At 41.1% G+C, this 21,027-nt stretch overlaps 1 protein-coding gene across 1 annotated transcript; it reads left to right on the top strand.

The window, feature by feature from the left end:
* Nucleotides 1–926: 926 nt before the first annotated feature.
* LOC123967737 (14-3-3 protein zeta-like) lies at nt 927–14,565 on the top strand. The gene is made up of 6 exons (XM_046043953.1): nt 927–1,068; nt 4,625–4,936; nt 10,078–10,201; nt 12,100–12,263; nt 12,464–12,559; nt 13,446–14,565. Exons 2-6 carry the CDS (start codon nt 4,634–4,636, stop codon nt 13,500–13,502), a joined length of 744 nt encoding a protein of 247 aa, XP_045899909.1. The 5' UTR covers nt 927–1,068; nt 4,625–4,633; the 3' UTR covers nt 13,503–14,565.
* The last annotated feature ends 6,462 nt before the right edge of the window (nt 14,566–21,027 follow it).

Raw genomic sequence — 21,027 nt, 5'->3', positions numbered from 1 at the left:
AACTTCAGCATTGTGAATTTCCACTAACATGGAGGCTTGAATCTTTGAAGCATAGGGTGCCGAGTCAGAAGTCGTCTAACCAGTTACATGCCTTTATCTTAACACTCTCCTTTAGTTGAAATCCCTCTGGTTTAGTACTACACCCCTTCTAGACCACACCTTGACAACTGAGAAGATACGTTCACTTTTTAGCACTGGTGCCTGTGCATTGCTACACCCTGAGCCAACACTATCCACCCTTAAATAGGTTACAAGTTTGAAATCTTGGCCTGAGGGGAAAACATGTGACAAGGCAAAAATAGCTTCATTTTCTCCCCTTGGAAGCCAACCAGAATGCAGAAATAGTAGTTTCTATTAGACAAGATATACTGTAGCACTGTGCCGCTCGTTCTAGTTTGTGATGCCCTCAGCATCTCCAGAAAATACACCTAAATGCTGTTCCAGACACAATTTCATTCTCATTTTGTTAGAGACATATCACTCTGGCAAATCAGTCACTAATTAGCACCACACAGCAGTGATTCATGTAGCAGCAAGTATTCCTTCCAGTGTTCAGTCTATATGCAGGGTGTGCTGTCTCTGCCTCTGATACAACATTGTGATCTACAATAAGACAAAGGACAGTGTTTGAAGTGATGTGCACTTCCATATGGAGGTTACTGTGATGTTTCAAGGTGAAGTTTTCATAAATGTAGGCTATCTGTTTGCTCGGATGCAACACCATGAGAGATAGAATTTAAATCAAAATTATTCAGGGTTGTAAATTAACCACATGGAGGAGTGTGAAAAATATCACAGTTGTAACATAATTTTAAGATTAAAAAAAATAAATAATGTGCTCATATTGACCTCATGAAGACTACGGATGAAGATAACGGGGGACTACAACTCCCACAATGTCTTGAGTTTGGTTGCCGTGGTAACGTTTGACGTCAGTCCCCCTGCTCTGGCCGTGCCTTGGACTGGTGTGATTGGAGGGAAACCCCGTGGACTGCATTCAGACGGACAGGCTGAGAGAATCAGCTGTAGCTTGGTACACCGACATCACTGCTATCTGCCAGTACTCAGGTATGAAAGGACTTACCGCTTCTAAAACTTCACTTTTACGTTTTTAGAACTTGTCGGCCTTCTCGCTTGTCGTAAAATATATCGGTAATGGAAGCGCTCTGTCTCGCGTTGACTGTGGGAGTGCGTGTAGCAGCGACAATCAAACCAAAGAACAATGGTTAGCTTAGCTACAGTTTAGGATGTGTCTAATGACTGGTTTCATGGAACATTAGACGGAGAAGGCGTGTCAGGTCGGATGTTGAAGCTCTGATATTCTTTGGCATTGGCTACAAAAAAATGTTATCTGAAGTAATTGGTCAGGTTATGAAGAGTGCCTGTCGTTTGCAATTTTTTTTTGTCGTTTGCAATATGTCTTGTTCTTCGGGAATTCTCTTAATCTCACTTTTCAGCGTCGGTAATATTAACGTTGGCTGACAGTGGCAGCAAGATAACGTTACACTAACATCGGTGGCACAGTAACGATAATGTCAGTTTTATTTGCTAACGTTAGGTGTCAAGTAGTGCGTTAGTTTTGGTAATGCACTACTTGACAGAAGACGTGGCAAAGTGTGATTCTTATCACATCTTCCACTAGACGGACCGCTAAACTAGCACACCTTTTTAACGGCTTGTCGTCGCGCTAAACAATAAAGCTCAATTTTCCGGTTAGAGGATAACACACGTTTGAAGGTGTGTGTACACATTTTGAGAGAGTCGGAGTGGCTATAAAATTGGTATAACCTCCAGGTCATTAATAAAAGCGGTCTGGTTAGGAATGCTTCTGTTTCAGGAAATAGTCGGCGCCATACTAGAAACTGGTCACGAGGCCCTAATGGTAGCGGTTGCTTTCCGTTCACCGAGTGATGTTTCCCGTTAAAACTATGCCTGTAAATTTAATGGAAGCGATTTTGGTCCATGATGACCAAATGTACGGCTTATTGTGACATTAATCACAATAAGCCGCTTTAATGTTGCACTTGAGTGTCGCTTGTCGGGCGAGCCACAGGTACAGGGATGGGTGTGGTGTGTGTGTGTGTGTGTGTGCGCGGGGAAGAGGGGGCACATCTGCGTTTGCCCTGGAGGCCAGCCAGCAGTACAGGATCAAGTTATTTTTGCGTGGATCTGTACCATGGTTGTAGATTGCATTGTTTCGGTGAATAGTCTTATTACATTCACACGTGACTTAAGCTTTAACTAATGTACTTTTTTTGTAGCATATTTATTTACCGATTAAAATAAGTTTACCCGTGGGCCATGTTGCATCATGCCAGCCTCTCAGTGATGACACAATCCCTACAAATGGCTAAATCCCATTTTTTATTTTTGCATTCTGTTTTTTTGGGATTTAGCAAAACTGAAATTATGAAATAATGAGGGTGTTTATTTATTTATTTATTTTTTTTAGTGTGGTGGCAATGCTGGAATAAAAAGGCATTTTAACACTTGTGTTTACTTCAGGGTGGATCACATTTGTTACTTTTCAACACACCTTAACTGCATTGTGTTTTAACATGAACTTCTGTGTGTTAAACCTATTTTCTTAAAGTAACACAAATGCACGTTGTACAAAAGTAAATGTGTAAAAAATCTTTGAAGAGAATTTCACTATTTTTCATCTATTTATTTTTTCAGTTTATTTGGTTGCCAATCTCTATGAGCTATAGGGTGCAAACTGCTTCATTCTCTGTATACCAGGACAGATTTTAAACACGCCACACTACATGCACTCTGCAATGGAAAAAAGTGATTGATTCTGTGGAGGCCCGCTGGCTATTTTGGATGGGTCAAACGGATGTAGGCTATTGATCTAGTGATGAAAATTCCTGTGTTGGCTTTTTTACAGAGCTATAGTGTAGGCGTGGGTGGTATAACGGTGTACCGGGGTATTTAGAAATCCCCAAGTTATAACTTTAAATATCATCAAAGATACAGACACTGGTCTTGCGTCATACACACAAGCATGGCTAAAAGGGAAAGTAGCATTTCTACCAGCTCCACGGGGAGGAGCTAAAAATCCCACGATGGGAACTCAACTGCTATTGTGACATTATTGTATGACCACATCGCACATCCCAAATGTGCGGCAAGTTGATGAGTTTCCACAAGCTGTCCGAAAAATAAACTCAATGTCAAGAAAGGAAATGCTTTAAAACCTAATTTCCTTTATAAAGCAGAAAAATACAACAATACACCTTCTGATTTCAAGTTTATTTCTTTCACTGAACTAAGGCTATCCTAATGACATTGTTAAATTATAGTAAACTTTGGTTTGGTCAAAATAAACCCTTAATTCACTGAGTTAGATGTGAAAATATTCTGGCTCTATATGCTGGCCTCCTTGTACCGGGTTAGCTCGCTGAATGAGAGTCTGTCGCTGAGCAGTGGCTCTCATTTGTTCTTTGGAGGCAGACCGTTAAGTTAGCAAACTAAAATAAAAAACCCTGAAATATTTGTCCAATCGCCCAACCCTTGTGGCGTAAAGTCCAAACTACACAGTTTATTGGAAAAAGATAGATGCAGTCCTTTCCAAAATTTTTCTCAAACTAATTGTTCTGCTTCAATCCATATTTGTTGGTGTTTAGCCTTTCAAAACAAAAGTTTTCACTGCTGGTGAAACAGTTCTTTACCTCCTTGCAAACGGAGGCACGTGCCTGTAGTAACAGGACTGTCTAAGTTAACAGTACCATAATTGATAAGTTAAATATATTCATTAAAGAAAGTTGATTTAATAAAAACAGACTTTAAGGTGATGACATTCAAAGCTTCATTCGTAATCTCAGTAGAACCTACGAATGTAAAAATGCATAACACAAGTACCGCACTAAATAGGCTAATTGCATATCACACAGCATTGTAAGCTAGACAATATCATACGTGCTACAATGACTTCACCAGCAGCTCAGTTTTTGCATTGTTGTTTTTATTGTGTTTTGTGTTTGTTTGTTTTTTTTACACAAATTCTAATACTGCCATATACCATGTAGCCCAGTGAAAGATCAGGAAGCTTTGGAGGGAAAAAAATGATACCGCCCAGGTCCAGTAATGTGGCGAATAGACCGTAACTACATCTTTACTTATTGCAATGCCTTCTTTAGCTAACAAAGATGCATTTCAGACAATGATTTCCTCATTGATTTAGATTAAACATACAGTGCACTCTTTTGTGCTCACTTGCTGTGTTTAGTTGATATCCCGTGCTATACTTCCCTGTCCAGTAGCTCCGTTTGACAGCGATAGCCTTGAACTGCCATGGTGTGCAACTGTGCATCAATGTTTCCCTGTAGAACTACTCCCAAAGGAGGAGTGTGATGTGGTAGCTTCTCTGGACAGAGTAGTCAACCAGATCTATCGATGAATCCAGTTTATCCCCAACATAGATGATTAATATTTTCTTGATAGACTCTGATTAGCTTCATCAATTTCTCTTGGAATTCTGTTTTCACTTGAATTTGCTTTATACATTTAGGAATGTTACATTTGGTAAATGGGCACTGATCCAAATTTAAAAATGTCCTCTTGCCACTCACGTAATTGACCTCCAGCTGTCCGCTTTTCCTCTCTGCTTTCCTTCTTCCAGTGAGCAGTCATGAGCGAGGCACCCCAGAAGGAACTGGTGCAAAAGGCCAAGCTGGCCGAGCAGGCTGAGCGCTATGATGACATGGCTGCTGCAATGAAGGCTGTGACGGAGGATAGCGAGCAGCTGTCCAACGAGGAGCGTAACCTGCTGTCAGTGGCCTACAAGAATGTGGTGGGTGCCCGTCGCTCCTCATGGCGTGTGGTGTCCAGCATTGAGCAGAAGGCTGAGAGCAGCGAGAGGAAGCAGACCATGGCTAAAGAGTACCGGGAAAAGATTGAGAAAGAGCTGAAAGAGATCTGCCAGGACGTGCTGGTGAGATTGATAACATTTCATTAGACAACATTGTTGGCTTTATCTTTCTGTTAAAGTAATTACTTTTTGTTATGTAGACATAGGTGTCAATAACGTAAATGTTCTTTACTGCTTTATGAAGACATGACAGGACTGTTCAGGGTTGAAAAGTGTTTGTTCAGAGCTCTTAAAAGGTGAAAAGACGTACCTTCAGTCTTTTTCTGTGGATTTAACCTTACACTGCTGTAGTGTTTCACTTAGGGATGGCTAAGTAAAATGGTAAAAAGTATTGAGTCTCATCTAATATCGTGGAGTGTCAGATTAACATTTTACTTTAAGCACAGACTGAATTAAATAATCTTCGGCCAAGTGTGGTTACTAGACATTGGGCTAAAGAAGGGTTAAAGATGGCAGAGAGGCAAAAGCAAGGCCTCTTGACAAAAAGTATAGGAATTTTACCTCGGGCAAATAACTCAGACCGATCATCTCCTTTTGACGTTCAGATTATGTGAAGAAATACTGGATGACTGAGGAGTGAGTCTCAACTCCACAGTCATACCTTACTTCAACAGCTCATGTTGATGGGTGTGTCATTTCTGTCAGCAAGATGCAGTGGACCTTGTAGAGAAGTGCCGCGCCTTGACTGCTTCAGTCTCACAGCAGTCGAGCCAATATGTTCCAGATTTAGTTATCAGTGATGCCCTACAGCTTATTACGACGCGCTTCTTCACGCCTGCTCCTGTAATGAAAAAAGTGTTTTAAGTGGCAGAGTATGCAAAATCAGGATTTTCTACTCATGAGAAAGGTGCAATGAGAGAGTTCATTTGAAATGGAGCTAACTTCCTTTTCTGATCAGCGGTGCAGGCTGCAGTATGACGGATGTAAGAAAACACAAAGCATGAGCTCACACAACTCAGGAAATTGTGTGTAAATGAAATGGCCCCAGAGTGCACAGTCCATTTCCTGTTCTGTTTTGGATCCGGTTCACGTCAGAAGCATACCTAAATTTCTGAAGGTGCGACGCTAACAAATCTCTTATTGAACGTTTTATCTGTTATTTTGAGACCAATCTAGTAAACATTAAGGTAACATCAGCAGGCTTCTCAGTTGTAGCCAGCACTAATCATTACTTTTGCCGTTTAAAATGACAATCAGTGGTGGTAGATTATATCAGCTGTAGCTAATTAACGTTATTTACTTAATTGCTATTGAGAAACTTTTGTCTGTGTGGTTAATGTGCTTCCTCCCAGCCGGTGTCTGTACTCTGCCAAAGATGTTTGTGAGGGAAAAGAAACATCACTCACTCTGTAACATTAGTTTTGCCTGTGAGTGAAATGTGTGTTTTTGTATTTCAACAGAGTGGCATCTCTTTTCCAGAGAAATTATCTATCTGATTGTGCAACATGAAATTCACAAGTCTTTCAGTTAAACTTTTTATGCATATCAAATCAATATGTTGAGTAACAGTTGAATAACAGTTTTGAATCCGGGGTGTCAGTAGTTTGCGAAATGTTAGGTGCAAGCAGATTGCTGTGATATTAATGAACACTTCATATCTTGTGCTTCTCATCTCATGTTCAGGTTGTAGCTACAGGTTGAAAGCACTAATTATCCGATCAGAGGCTGGTGAGTCTCTATAGTCCATGCACTGTTAAGGTTTCTTTCCACAGAATGGAGCATGTAACTTTTTTTGTGATGCAGCCAACATTGTTGAACAATGCTGTATAACTAATACACGCTACTGTGTTTTCGTTTTAAAACGGAGACCGTTTGCACCTCCCGTCCAGACTAAAACGACGGAAATGAAGACCTAAAACAGAGAAGTTTGAAAAAGCTGCCGACCCCGTTTTTCTTTTTGAAACTCTGGAGAGCGTTTTAGTGAAGATGGGTAAAAAACGGAGGAATTTAGAAATGATGACGCAGATTCTCACATTTGGCTCTCTGATTGGGTCTCAAAAGTCATGCAAAGTAGAAACACGATGCTGCTCACAGTTTTGACAGGGTATTTATATTAAAATATTTTGTACCGTGCAAATAACACTTATAGCCTACATTTGTACTGTGTATGTCGGCATAATTACTTTGCAACAACTCCGTCTGTTTTCCGCCGCTACAGTCGCTTTTAACTTAACGTGTTACATTCAGTAACAGTCCCAGCTCGTTATTGGTCCATGCAAAATAAAATCTGGTGTGGTTCTTCGTCTGTAGTACTTTATTCTTTCACCCACTCTTCTGTAACTCATCTCTTGCTCAGAGAATAGTGCCAGTTTCTCCACCGATTTGTAGTTCTATTAGTTTGATCACTAGTTTTTGTCACTGACGATATCCTAACAAGCTTCTTGTGTACATATCTGAAGTACTGCAATCATCTGGAGGACCTGTGCTACTCCGTTCTCTTCTCAGCCTGTGCGTTATCTGCCTGGTGACTCACCAGGTCCTAATCCTATAATGACAGCAACTGAGCCACCAGCGTTCTGGTTCGCTGACCTCCACTTCGGCCGAACAGCCATATGGGGACTGAAATAGAGAGGGATGACGGTAAAGAGGGCAGAGGGGGAGGGTGTAGGACAGGGATAAGGCTGAGGTATACTTGAAGCAAACTAGTTCGTACAAGGTGTTATCGACCACATCTAAAGACATGATTATTCCTGTTCTGAATGGCCACACTGGCAGAGTGAAACGCCTGCAGTCATAGAGAGGGACAAACACAATGAATCAAATGGGGATAAGAGCGCACACCTTTGGACAGTCTCTTCATGGCATTCATAATATTGCACTTAAGTGTACACACATAGTTCAGTGAAGACAAAAAAGAGACCATGCCTACTTTCTCGCCTTAGCAAACCTGACAAATTGCTTTGTGGAGTGGGCGTGTCTGTTGGTTGTTTAAACCAATAGCATTGGTTTTCGTTGGGTGTTTGCTTTGGTGTGAAAGTGGTATGTGTGGTTGATGCATAGGTTGTATGTATTTTTGTTTTCTTTTCTTTTTTCTTTTTTTTTTTTTTTTGTGTATGTGTGTTGCTTGCTGCAGTCCTTGTGCAAACAGTGTCCATACAATGTGACGACTTTAGGTATGTGACGAGCCAATCAAAGTAGATGAACAAACTCTGTATGCATTATTTCTGCTTTTTTAAGGTCAGTTTTTAAGTAATGTGTTTTATTACTTACTGAACGTGTCGTGTAATCTAATGCTAACTAAGTGCTAATGCTAACACCATTCTCCAAATCCAGGATATGATTTGACTTTTGATCATGATTCAATTTAAAAAATAAAAAAAAAAGTCACCATCAATGGCTATGCCGTTGTTAGACAGTCTAGTTTTGATTTGTAAAGATCAGCAGGTCACTGGTTTTATGCTCTGACAAGTCATTTACATTTTCTTCCTTAAAAAGCTACATGGCACCAAGAATTCTTTCGGCGATATGGTCACACATAAATATTGCCGTAATAAAAATGTAATTATTGTATAATTTCCCCAGTCAATTGAACAAATGGTTAAACACAATGAAGAGTCACAATAGCTGGAGTTTTTTTCACCTGCAAAAAGCCACCAGGACACACCTGAAGCTCACTATGAATGACATAAATTAGGCTGTAGAAACAAAGTGACACTGTTCTGTTGTATTGGACAGGAATCTACACAGAGGCCTTTCTTTTGGGAATGTGGTTATGTTGCCTCTTCCTCAGAGCGCATAGGCTTTTACGTCTTTGCTTACCTGTGTTACCCTCTCTGTTTTGATGCAACAATCATATAGAGGAAGAAACGATAAAATAGGAAGTTAAATTTACTGTGAAAGCTCCAGCCATGGTTGTAGTTTGATTTTAGCTGTGCCCTTGCCAGTGGCCCAGTTCTAAATTCAGATCCCAGTGGGCTTCCCTGAGCCCTCACATCAATCTAAGATCATTCTACAAATACGGGCTCTTACATCAGCCCTGTTTATTCCATTATACTTGGTATAATGTACAAATGCACTGTGTAATAAGCAGGATCTTACAGAGCATGTAGTAATCCATGTGTCTAAATCCATTTGTAATACCAGTCTGTTTGAAGTATTAATATCGTACGTTGGAGTCATGCGGTGTTACCCTACATTACGTTCTTTTTCAGACCCAATCTATGCATTTTTCTACTTATAACGTAAATTACAATATTTACCTTCTACCCAGGGACCCAGGCTCAGCTAGTTATATAACTATTCCTATGTAGAGAGCAGTAGTCAGGTCCAAAATCGGGAGGCTTAACAACATTTCACTAATGCCATGGGGAATTCTGTTTTCTTCCAACTCTATATCGCACCGTTTGTTTGTCATGGCTGTTGTAAGTGTCCACATGGAGGCTACTTAAAAATACACAGTGAAGCAAGCCACAGAGATCTGCACTTAAAAAAAGTGTTAATTCATGTTTCTGTAAAGGCAATGTTTAACCCTCTTTGTCCCATAGTGCTTTAACATAGAAGATTAACAACACTTTTCAGCTAGTGGTGCATGATTGTGTTATAAAGAGCCAAGCTGTGCTCTGTGAGTGACCTACTTCTTCAGCAAAAGCTCATCAGGAGTTCAGCAGACTGGCTCTGTCCCCTCTTTCTCCACCCCCACCATCTTTCATCCATACTCTCATCCTGCCTCTCTCTCTCTTCCTACACCGCCCTTTTCCACTCTCCACCATCTTTGCTCCCCACTCCTCTGTCCAGCCTGTCCCTTTCTCCCCCACGCCCCATGCTTTCATGTTATCCACCATCCACGCAGATCGACCCCCTTCAGTGGTCTCTGAGGCTCAAGCCTTGAGGCTATTGGAGGTAGCCAGCTTGTCTTACCCTTATTTAGGTCTGGTGAGAAATTATGCTGTGAAATATTGGCTTTATTTATTGAAATGGGCTGAAATAACAAGCACAGTGGGGTCAGTGGATAAGTGATAAATAAGCAAATGAGCCTTGTAGTAATAGGCATAAAAACTGCCTTCTTCATCAATGAGTTGTGTATACATTTATTCCCATTTGAAGGATGCAAATCAGCTCTGCTGTTTTGTGCTCATTTCAAGGTCTGCCAGCCCCAAATATAAAGCAGGCTATATATATTATACTTAGATGATGGTTTGAATATATTAGAATTACATTATATTCTTTCTAACAGTCTGTCCTTCTTATTTTTTTATCTGCCACAGGGTCTCCTGGACACTTATCTCATTCCCAAAGCCACTGCAGCAGAGAGCAAAGTCTTCTATTTGAAAATGAAAGGAGATTACTACCGCTACTTGGCTGAGGTGGCCACAGGAGATGAGAAGAAATGTAAGCTCTGTGTTAAGTCCCTTTTATACCATCTGTGTGTGGGGGTGGGGAGGGTTATTGAATTTTCATTATGTATGTGCGAGGATGTTTTACTGGCTGGAAAACTGGACTGTATTAACGGATATATACAACTCATAGCCTAGCCAAATAAGACGTATTAGACAAGATCCTATTAAATGAACACTTCAGTATTGGGATAAGCTTTATGACATTGGCTCATCAATGCTGATTACAATAGTATCACAGTATGCTCCTTTGGCAGCAAGAAAGGTAGGATGAAGGTACTAATATAATAATTCAAACCCTTCCTGTCGTCGTTGATTGTTAATAGTCAACAACTAGAATGTCAATTTGTAAGCAGTAGATGCTTGTAGCAAGTTAAACACTTAAAGCAGAGGTCTTTCTTTTTGTAAATTTAACCTGATCTACATCTAATTTTTAAAAAAAAACTGTCGGGCCTTAATGGGCCTCAGTTAATTTTAAGTTAGTCTCTGGTCTACAGTCAACGGCTTACATCCGTAGAAATGTTCTTTTTGGGGTCATTTAATTTGGGTCCTTTTTTAGACAAGCAGACGGACATGTTTTTGGCTACAGCTCACCTCATGTGTCCTGGGATGGTCTCCCTCAGTTTCATTCTCATTCTCTTAACTGATTTGCCCCCTAGTGGCTGTTAGGAGTCAGTGTCTATAGACTGAACCATTATTATGCACTGGTCTTCTCTGTCTAAAGCTACTAAACTCTGTAGACTTATTTCCTAGTCCCTGTCATTTGCAGCTTTTATTTTCTTGTTGTTTTTTTCGGTTATCGGGTCTGGAAAGAGAAGATTTTTTTTGTATGTTTGTTTTTGACTTTTTTTCTAGTGAATTATTGGATCTTTATGCTTCTAAATATTATTCCAGTGAAAACAATCAGAGGGGAATCACATCTCACAGGCAGTCTGTGACCTTGCTGGCTGGTTTCAGTCCTCTACTTCTTTCCACAATCATTCATAAAAGGACTGCCACATGATGTTTGACTTGGGGTTTGGAAAGGCTGCCCTCTGCGTTTCAGCTTCCCCCTAAGACCTTGATACAGTGCCAGAACACACAATGGGAGCATGTCTGTTGAATTTGAAGAGGTTGCATTTCATTCATTTATGCATTCAGAAATATAGGGAGTGTGCTGGAGTTCCAATTTTGGGAACATTACTGAAACAACAGCCTCATATTTATACATGACTGAACTTATCAATCATGTGTCCTTCCAGGCCATGTAATTAGGCACGAATATCTTAACCATAGAAAAGTGAAAACTGAAAGGTCTCAGGCTATTCAACTGCAGGTCCAGAGTGTCTCCTTTCAGTCACATTAAGGCGATTCAAAACTCAAAGCACTAGCAGTCAAGTCAGCTATTTCTGAAGTGGTGTGATCGCATAATCCCTGAGTAGGCATTAGGAAATGACCTCCTGCATCGCCATTATAATTCCCCTTCACTTTGGAGGCCAACTTCTCACCAAAGGTTGCCACTGTAAGAAAGTGTGTACAACTTTTTCAACATTGTGTTCTGACGAAGTTTTTATAAATTATGTTGTGAAATCTCCCTGCTGATTATAAATGGGGTGTACAAATTATCAGAAACGCCTGAGTATGTTGCAAATTAATTCAACAGCACCATAAACTGGGCTCCAAAATGACAAACACCCCTCAAAAACGTTCAACAAAAACTGAACACAACCTTCATTAGGGCAGGATTTATCGCAGGGCTGTTGTATAAGATTGCATTAGTTTTTGGCTAGGTGTATGTAATGAACTGCCAACTGAGTGTATTGTATAGTGAGTTTTTTTTCTACAGTCTTTCTCTATTTCTTCCACTGTCACTTGCTAGTTCTCACCTCTCATGCTGTTTTTCCCCTCCCTCAGCCATCATTATAGACTCAAAGGGCGCCTACCAAAATGCCTTTGATATCAGCAAAGAAGAAATGCAGCCCACACACCCAATCCGTCTCGGTCTTGCCCTGAATTTCTCAGTTTTCTACTATGAGATCCTCAACTCACCTGAACAAGCCTGCCAGCTGGCCAAAGGCGTAAGTTCATAACACCACATAACTTTTTATACATTTAACTGCTTAATGTAATGCAAATTTATTAACATGGCTTGTCAGATTCATTGCACAGCACACACAGTGAGACAGCAATAAAACCTGTGTACACATTCCACCAAGACATAACAGCTTGTTTTAGACCCCCGTCATTTTTCAATTAAAATGTGTGTTGAATCCAATAGGCTTTCGATGACGCCATCGCAGAGCTCGACACACTGAGTGAAGATTCGTACAAAGACAGTACACTAATCATGCAGCTACTGAGAGACAACTTGACAGTAAGTTTTCCTATTCTTTCCTATTCTATTCAATTTCTTAAAAATGTACTGACTCAAATGACCAGAACAAATTTTGTGCACAAAACAATATTGTAGATTATTGACACTTCTTTAACGATTACCAATTATTTTCTCTCTTTATTTATTGTTTGGTCTGTAAAATTGCAGCTTCTCAGAGCCCATTGGGATGTCTTATTTTCAGTCCAAAACCCAAAGAGATTCAATTTACCATCACAAAAGGGTCAAATAGTCACATCTGAGGAGCAGAAATCAGTCATTTTTGCTTTATCTTTAAAGATAAATTAATTTTCTTAAAACAACATTCATATGAGTTGATTGTTTTCAGTGTTCTATAAATATTTTCTATCAACAGTGTGCCTTTTAAACACAAGACACTCTGTGACCAGAAAAATAAAGGATTTTGGTTTGGTAACATTTTTGGAGCCATGCAAATCGCATACGTAGTATATATGTAAGTAGCAATAGAAAACCAGTTTTATCCACTGATAACTGATCCAAATGATCAGTGAGCAGCAAAAAGTTGGAGTGTTTGGGTTAATTTGCCTTACTTGACATCACACGTCCTGCAGTGTGACTACTGCACATGCGCACATAATGATGTCCATGCTTAAACGACATATTGTGCAGCCTTACTATGAACTCCGTACAGTATCTACACAAAGTACATCACCCATCAGTATTTGATTGTTTTTCTGGTCACTGTGGAGTGGAGACTCCTAACTCTCCAGTAAATTAAAAATCAAGAGTATTTTAAGACATTAATGGATGTTGCCCTGTCTTTTCTTCCCCCCACCTCTTTGACCTTCTTGTTCTCCTCCCTCTCTCGCTACTTCTTTCTTCTGCTTGTCCTCCTGTCTTTCCTCAGCTGTGGACCTCTGACAACCAGGTTGAGGGAGAGGAAACGGAGGAGCCCAGAGATTGAGCCAGACCCCCATAGTCATCCCTGTCTACCTGCCATCGTCCCGGCTCATCTTCATCATGATCATCAACACTGAGTCCACCTCATTATCATCATTGTCGTCCAACTCTCTCCATCTTTTTTCTATTTAGTTCTCTCACCACTCATCCCACACCTATCGGTTTACAATCCCTTCTTTTGTAGTAACTGTGGGGAAAGGGGATGGGGAGGGAGGGTAAGTTTTAAATTGCGTGGCGGGAGGGTCCATGTGGAAGGATAGTGTGTTTGGGGTTGGTTGCTTGTCTGCTGACCTTTTTTTTTGTGTGGGAGCAATAGGGGTGTTGCATTATTAAGGTGGTGGGTAAGAGGGCAAGTTCTCAACTCATGAAACATGAAGCAGGTTGAGTTTTTAGAGTCAGAAAACAGTTATGTATACTGTATGTGTATCCTGTTGATATTAACGGCCCTGTTCCTGACTGACGACACATCTGTGGTTTCACAAAATCGGGAGCTGTCTCCTCACACCTTAGGAGACAGCAGCTGTTAGGCTGTACTTGGCAAGAGGAATGACAGCGGAGGTAAAGACGGTGGAGGTGTAATGGGGGTGTGCTGGAGACAGAAGGGTTTTGTTGAAACAAAGGTTGCATTCCATTTACTGTCAGTTGCTCAACTTTCTACTCTTTATTATTTTGTTTTGTTTTCAGGTGACCTGCTTTTGTATTTCTATGTATCAATTACGAGGTATAGAAAACTTTGAAGAACAAAAGAGCACACAAGCTTGTTGTTTTTATGAGCACAGCAGTAAAAAAATAAAATAAATCCCACGTGCTTATCTAGTTACTGCTTTTTGAAATTAAGATTTTTATTTCTTTTGTCTTTTATTCTCCCTTTTTTCTTTCAATACTTGCCTAAACTGCATGTTGGTAAGAAGTAGTTTGTGGAGATGTAAGGAAGGTTGTTGTCGGGCGGGCTAGCTTTGTTCATGTCGTTGGAGTTTTCATACAGAACACCCAAGCATAACTGTTATTTGGGGGGAAATGTGTAATTTCATGTAAGTGAAATAAAAAAAAAAAATAATTTAAAAGTTTCAACTGGTCCATTTGAATTGATACATTGGTACTCAAGTAGTTTTCAAATTCCAAAGTCATCTACTATTATTTGACCTCAAAACCAGCAGGTTTTCAAAATTCGGATGGCGTATCCGGCCACGATTATAACTCAGCAGCTCTATTTTCTTTGAATGACTGTACAAGAATAAGTGAGTCACTGAGGTGGAGGCTGGGAGCAGACGAGGAGACCAGCAGAGTCCTCGCTCATTACAAATCAGTTTGATTCAGTGTCTCCAATGCAAATATGCCACTGTTGCTGTGGTCAGTGAGGCATTTTGTTCCTCCTTGGGCTACATCATACAGACTTGTTCTTTGTGGAAAGATCAGATACTTCCTTGTAACCAGGAAAATAAATACAAGATCTTTGCTAAAGCACAGACCACACCCTGGAATATGCTGGGTCTTTGGACACATGTACAACTGCAAAACCTCATTCACTTCCAAAAGGCTAAGCTAATCAGAGACCGCTGAGCAATTAGGAACAATCATTTCATGAGACACATCACCCCTGTCCAAAATCAAGCCAGTCACCTTGCTTAGCTGCCCTGCTAGGATGAACAGCCAAAGGAAGCTAAAACTCTATTTTATTTTTTAACACAGCCCTCTGGGTGTGTCTGCCCGAGTACCATGACTGCGTGGGAGGAGGGCAGAGCAAGTCTACCACAGGTCTCTTCAACCCTACCCACAAGTGAACGGAAATTCTAGAGCACATCCTCTGAAGAGAACAGTTCCTGTTTGCTTCACACACTGCACACAAGTGTAATCACAGTAACACATTCAACTACGTTCTGCGGGTGATGTGAACATAGAAAATAGATAAAGAATAATTTATCAGGTAGTAATAAAGATCATGTAATCGATAAAGCATGACTACGTTGTCATGTCGTTCGCCCTCCCAAACCCCTGTAGGTGTTATGGTGAACTTAGCCTACCTGCCGAGAAGCACATGACTCGCGGGAGCGCGCACAGCAAAATCGAAAACTGTCGGACATTTTAATGACTTTCAGGGCTAACTATGGTGATGCATTGGTGATATTTTAATGTCGGGTTCACCGACGACGGATGATCTGGTCTTCATGAACATTTGAGAACAGAGTGATCAACTTCATTCAGTGATCAAAATATTTTAGACTAGATTAGAAAAGCGTTTCCTTGATATGATTAGTTAAATTCTGCAACATTTCTGCGGGCAACTCTTTGGATGACCTTAAGATAAAAGCAAGCCAACGTAAAATATGTGTAGGAAACACCACTTGATTCTGAAGCGTTCATAAACTTAAAGGGGAATGTCATATTATGCAGAGCTGCTGCAGAGAAATGTATCCCATGGGCTATTTCCGTTTCAGTTGGTTTTAATTAAGTGATTTGACTGACACTCCGGATCCAACAGCGTCTGGTTTGGCCAGGTGTTTGTGCGGGACAAGCATCCTCCGGGTCTGAATAGTGAAGCCAATGCGGAAGTGCCTTAAACCTGCATTCTTGTAATGGCCAGCAGGGGCGCTCCACTGGTTGCAAAAAGAAGTCTTATTCTTTGGACAAAATTACCGAACTTCAGTAAGCCCTTCCCTAATGAGGAAGTGTTACAGCATAATGGTCATTTTAAAAAATTATGGTCCCATTTAGAGGAAAGACAATAAAGCAGGGGATGCTTTAGGGTCTGGCTACCTTCTGGTTGACAAGTTGGTACCAAGATGATCTGTCAATCAGGATAGAGGCTCCACTGTATGTACATGTCACTAGCCGAGAACATGTTTTTGAGTGCTGTCTTTGTTTTTGTCTAAGAACTTTGACCCTTGGTTACTTCTGAAAAAAACAAGATGGCGACGGCAGAAATGCCGAACTCAAAGCTTTAAAACGGTAGTCCACAAACCATCATAGTGGCTATGTCCACTTCATTTACACAGTCTATGCTTCAAATCAATACCAAATGTATCACTACACTGGACAAATAGGACACAATGGACGAACTGCTGCTCCTCAACAGAACTAACACGGACTTCTGCAGATCTGCCGCCCACTGTTTTACAGAGTCCTGGCTCGCTGAGCACATCCCAGACAGCACACTTCACCTACCGGGATTTAAACTCTTCTGTATGGAAAAACAAGGGGAGGAGGACTCAGTGGCGCTGCCAAAGAGGGACAAGGGAGGCCACGGCCACCCCAATAAAATTACTGGCCCCCCCTGGCGAGGGGCATATGCATAAAATGCTATACTGTACGTATTATGTTACTCCTGGGTTTGTGTTAAAAGGTGCTTAGCAGCATATAAGTGTTGTCATATTAGGCTCTGTCACTTTAAGAGGGTAACCTCTGACCCTGAGTTGTGATGGACTGTGACGCTTAATTTTAAGAGAGGCCTCCGATTCGTTTATGTAGATGCCTATCGTGTTTCTAAAATTGTGATTGGTTAAGGGGTGGGCCTAACAGGCAGAATGGAGTTAAGGGTCAGCCTGCAGCTTCCAGTGTGTGTTTTTCTCTGGAGGTAACTTAGACAAGCTGCTGAAGACAGATAAGTGCAATTAAATTAATATACAGACAGTCCGTAGCCTGGCTTGTTTATAATACATTTGACACATTGCTATAAAGTTTTGTGTACTGTACTGTGTGTAAGAGCTATACAAGAATGCAGATAGCAACAGGTTAGCACCATCGCTGACTGTGGTTTGCGGTTGTTGTCATGATGTTGTTGTCATTTAGCTGCTTTATTATCCAAGATTATTATGCCAATATGCCGGCTTGCTGCCCCGTATGAAAGGTACGGAGCCGGGAAGGGGAAATATATTGGCAGACTTTCTTTCCGTTTTGCTTGCAGGATCTCTGTGGAAAGCGGCTATAGACAGGGTTTGAATCCCTTGTTGTTGTTGTTGACTTCAGTGGTGTTGGGCTCACTGCTGTTTGCTTATTGCCCTGTAGGCTAATTTGTTCTGAGCTTGGTTGTGTCGGCTTAAATATTGCATTCTTAATTTAGGTTTGTGACAGCGGTACTGTAACTTGTGTCAATGCACTACTCTCTCTCTAACAGTGGAGCCATGCTGTTTGTTGACATGTTAGAAACATAGTAACAAGAGAGAGTATTGTAGTTTTACTGGCATCTATGTTTTGAAACCATTTTTATAAAATAGTATGGTTAATAAATAATTACACAACCCTGTACACTATATAGTCTACTATGAAAGAATAATATTTATGCTCCGTGATGTCTGTAATCTTGAGGAGGCATGTTCCCAGTATATGTTTTGATCTTTGCAATCAGTGCACTCCTACAAAAGCTGTTTTTTTAAGGAAAACGTCATGTAGTGTATTTGAAAAACAGTTGCCTAACACATACAGATACATTATACAATAAAATAGGATTTTTATTGAACTGAAAGTGTTAACTGAACTGGTTTTAGTCTATGGACATTAGACAATTAGTATCATTAACTGTAAAATAAGAAACCAAAGTATATCCGTCTGTGATTCCATAACTCGTATTTTAACATAGTTTTCTCATTATCATTATTATCACTCTCTCAGGCCAGGAACACACTGACTAAAGAAGTCAAAGCAGCAAAGAGATGCTACGCTGAAAAGCTAAGAAACAGCTTCACAGCCAGCGACCCTCCGTCAGTGTGGAGAGGCCTGCGGACACTCACCAACTACAGGAGACCATCCCCCAACACTGCTGGTACTCAACAACTGGCTGACAAGCTGAATGGCTTTTATTGTAGGTTTGAAAAGCCCACAGTCACACCTCTCCCCCGCTCTAACACCATCTTCAAACAGTCACCTTCCCCCTCTGACACGCTGCCACCCCCCCCCTCTCTGACCCCTCATCTGCACTCAAGATCTGTGAAGAGGACGTGAGCCAGCTCTTTCAAAGACAGAAGATCAGGAAGGCTCCTGGCCCCGAAATGACTACAGACCTGTCACCCTGACATTTGTAGTCATGAAGTCCTTTGTAAGACTGGTGACTTGGCCCGCCTGAAGGACATTACAGGCTCTTTGCTGGACATATGCAAGGATCCTGTTCAAGGACTTCAGCTCAGCGTTCAACACCATCATCCCCGGACATCCTCACCACCAAACTCACCCAGCTCACTGTGCCAGCCTCCACCTGTCAGTGGATCACAGATGTCCTGACTGACAGGAGTCAGCAGGTGAGACTGGAGAACATCACATCTGTCAAACTCCTGAAGTTTGCTGACGACACAACAATCATCGGCCTCATCCGGGACGGTGACGAGTCGACCTACAGACGGGAGGTTGATCAGCTGACTCTCTGGTGCGGTCAGAACAACCTGGAGCTTAACACGCTCAAAACTGTGGAGATGATTGTGAACTTCAGGAGGAGCCCCCCCCCCCACTCTGCCCCCCTTCACCATACTCAACAGCCCTGTGTCTGCTGTGCCCTCAGGTTTCTGGGATCCACTATATCCCAGGACCTAAAGTCGGAGCCCAACTCTGACACCATCAAGAAGGCCCAGCAGAGGATGTACTTCCTGCGCCAGCTCATGAAACTCAACCTGCCTAAGGAGCTGCTGATCCACTTTTACACAGCCATCATCCAGTTTGTCCTCTGCACGTCCATCACTGTCTGGTTTGGATCTGCCGCCAAAAAGGACAGGAACAGACCACAACGGACAGTCAGGAATGCAAAAAAGATCATCGGTGCCAACCTGCCCTCCATCCAGGACCATTTCCAGAGTCAGGAAAACGGGCAGGAAACATCACTGCAGATCCATCTCACCCTGAACACAATCTATTCCAGCTCCTCCCCTCTGGTAGGCGCTACGGAGCACTGTATGCCAAAACCAACAGATTCAGGAAGTGTTTTAACCACAAGCCATCACTCTGATGAACACCTGACTCTGATAAACAGTGTCAGGAACAATTCCTGTGCAATAACCCAGTAACTCTGTCTCTAACTCTGTCTCTCGAATTTGACTCTGTCTCTACAATCCTGAGTCAAATTCCTCATATGTGTACACATACCTGGCAATAAAGTTGATTCTGATTCTGATTCTGACATAATAGTGTACCTCCGCAAGAAGGAACTCGTCAGTCTCGAGTCTGTGTCATTTTTGTGTGAACGAGAAAAGACGAGAAGGCGGCTGGCCTTAGCTGATTACTGTACAAAAATACAACAACTTTATTCAATGATTTTGGTGAAACTGGATCATATTTTATGTAGCAAATATCTTCTGGTTTTCCTTTCGAACTTTTTTTTTGGTTTTCAGCCAACAGATAAACTGTAAATCGCAGAGCTGTCGGAGGACATCAGAGGGAAAACAGGAACATATTTTCTTCATGAATAAAGTTGTTCTGTTTTTGTACAGTAATCAGTGAGGTCTGGCCCCCAGAAACACCCCACTCCAACATTTTTTCCAACGTAATTCTTGTCTTATTTGTGGTCTGATATACAGTAAATTCTCAAATTCATTGCCCCATATCACTAGTTTAAAAATCAGTGAATAAAGTTGTGTTTTTGTACAGCAAGGCCCTTCTTGCCTTTTCTGCCACAAGTAGACATTGCACATATGCAATTCAGGGGGATGTTCAATCTGAAAATGGTGTCCAGGTGGTTTCTGGGTTGGAAATGTTTCCTCAAAATGGTGCACAAAGAACTGAACCATAGGGCTGAACTCAGCCCAGATGTTCACATAAAAACATGAAGATCAACTTCCACTGCTGAGATCCTGTGATTTCCTGCAGACATACGCCATATTGTTTGCAGCTAGGTACTCACTCACTCACCTTATTTTGGGGGGATTTTAGTGCTTCTATTTTATGTAAAATCTTTTTTTTCAGTTGCTTCCATGCTATGTGACCCAGTGAATTCAAATCAGTACCAAACATTATTACAACGGTGGACAAATAAAACCCTTTTTTAAAATTTTATTGCTTCTTCTTTTTTATATAAATTATTTTTATGGGTTTTTTTTTTCTTATAATGACCCAGAGACTCCCAGAAAAAATATTACACACCTCTTCAAAATTGATTTTTGGAGTCACTTGGTCACATGACATGAAAGGTTTAGGGGGAAAATCCATCCATTCGCCCATCCATTTTCTTTAGTTTCCAGCTAACCCCAAACTGCCATTATTTCCTATTAAATATTTATGTTAAATTAATTAGTTACACATTAGCAAAGAAAATAGGCGTGCTACATGAGACCTATTTAGTTTTTATCAGATTTTTCACTAATATGGGCAAGTCAGCGTGAATTGCCTTCCCCGGAGGATGAATTAGAGAAAATAAAAAATCTAACTCAAGTTAGGAATACAAGATAGACTCAGTTTCACTGTCACAGGGAAACATGACAAGGACAGTGGATATGGTTCAGACTATTGGCCCAGCTGGCCACCTACACATTCCTTACCTGCTGAAAAAGCCAAATAAGAGTTAGGATTTTTACATTAAAAGTTAATAATTTTATAAAACAAATGATCCGTGCTCG

The sequence above is a fragment of the Micropterus dolomieu genome, linkage group LG03 (genome assembly GCF_021292245.1).
Source record: "Micropterus dolomieu isolate WLL.071019.BEF.003 ecotype Adirondacks linkage group LG03, ASM2129224v1, whole genome shotgun sequence".
In the NCBI taxonomy this organism is placed as follows: Eukaryota; Metazoa; Chordata; class Actinopteri; order Centrarchiformes; family Centrarchidae; genus Micropterus; species Micropterus dolomieu.
Note: the sequence above shows the minus strand (reverse complement) of the source record. Positions and strands in the feature narration are given on the sequence as shown.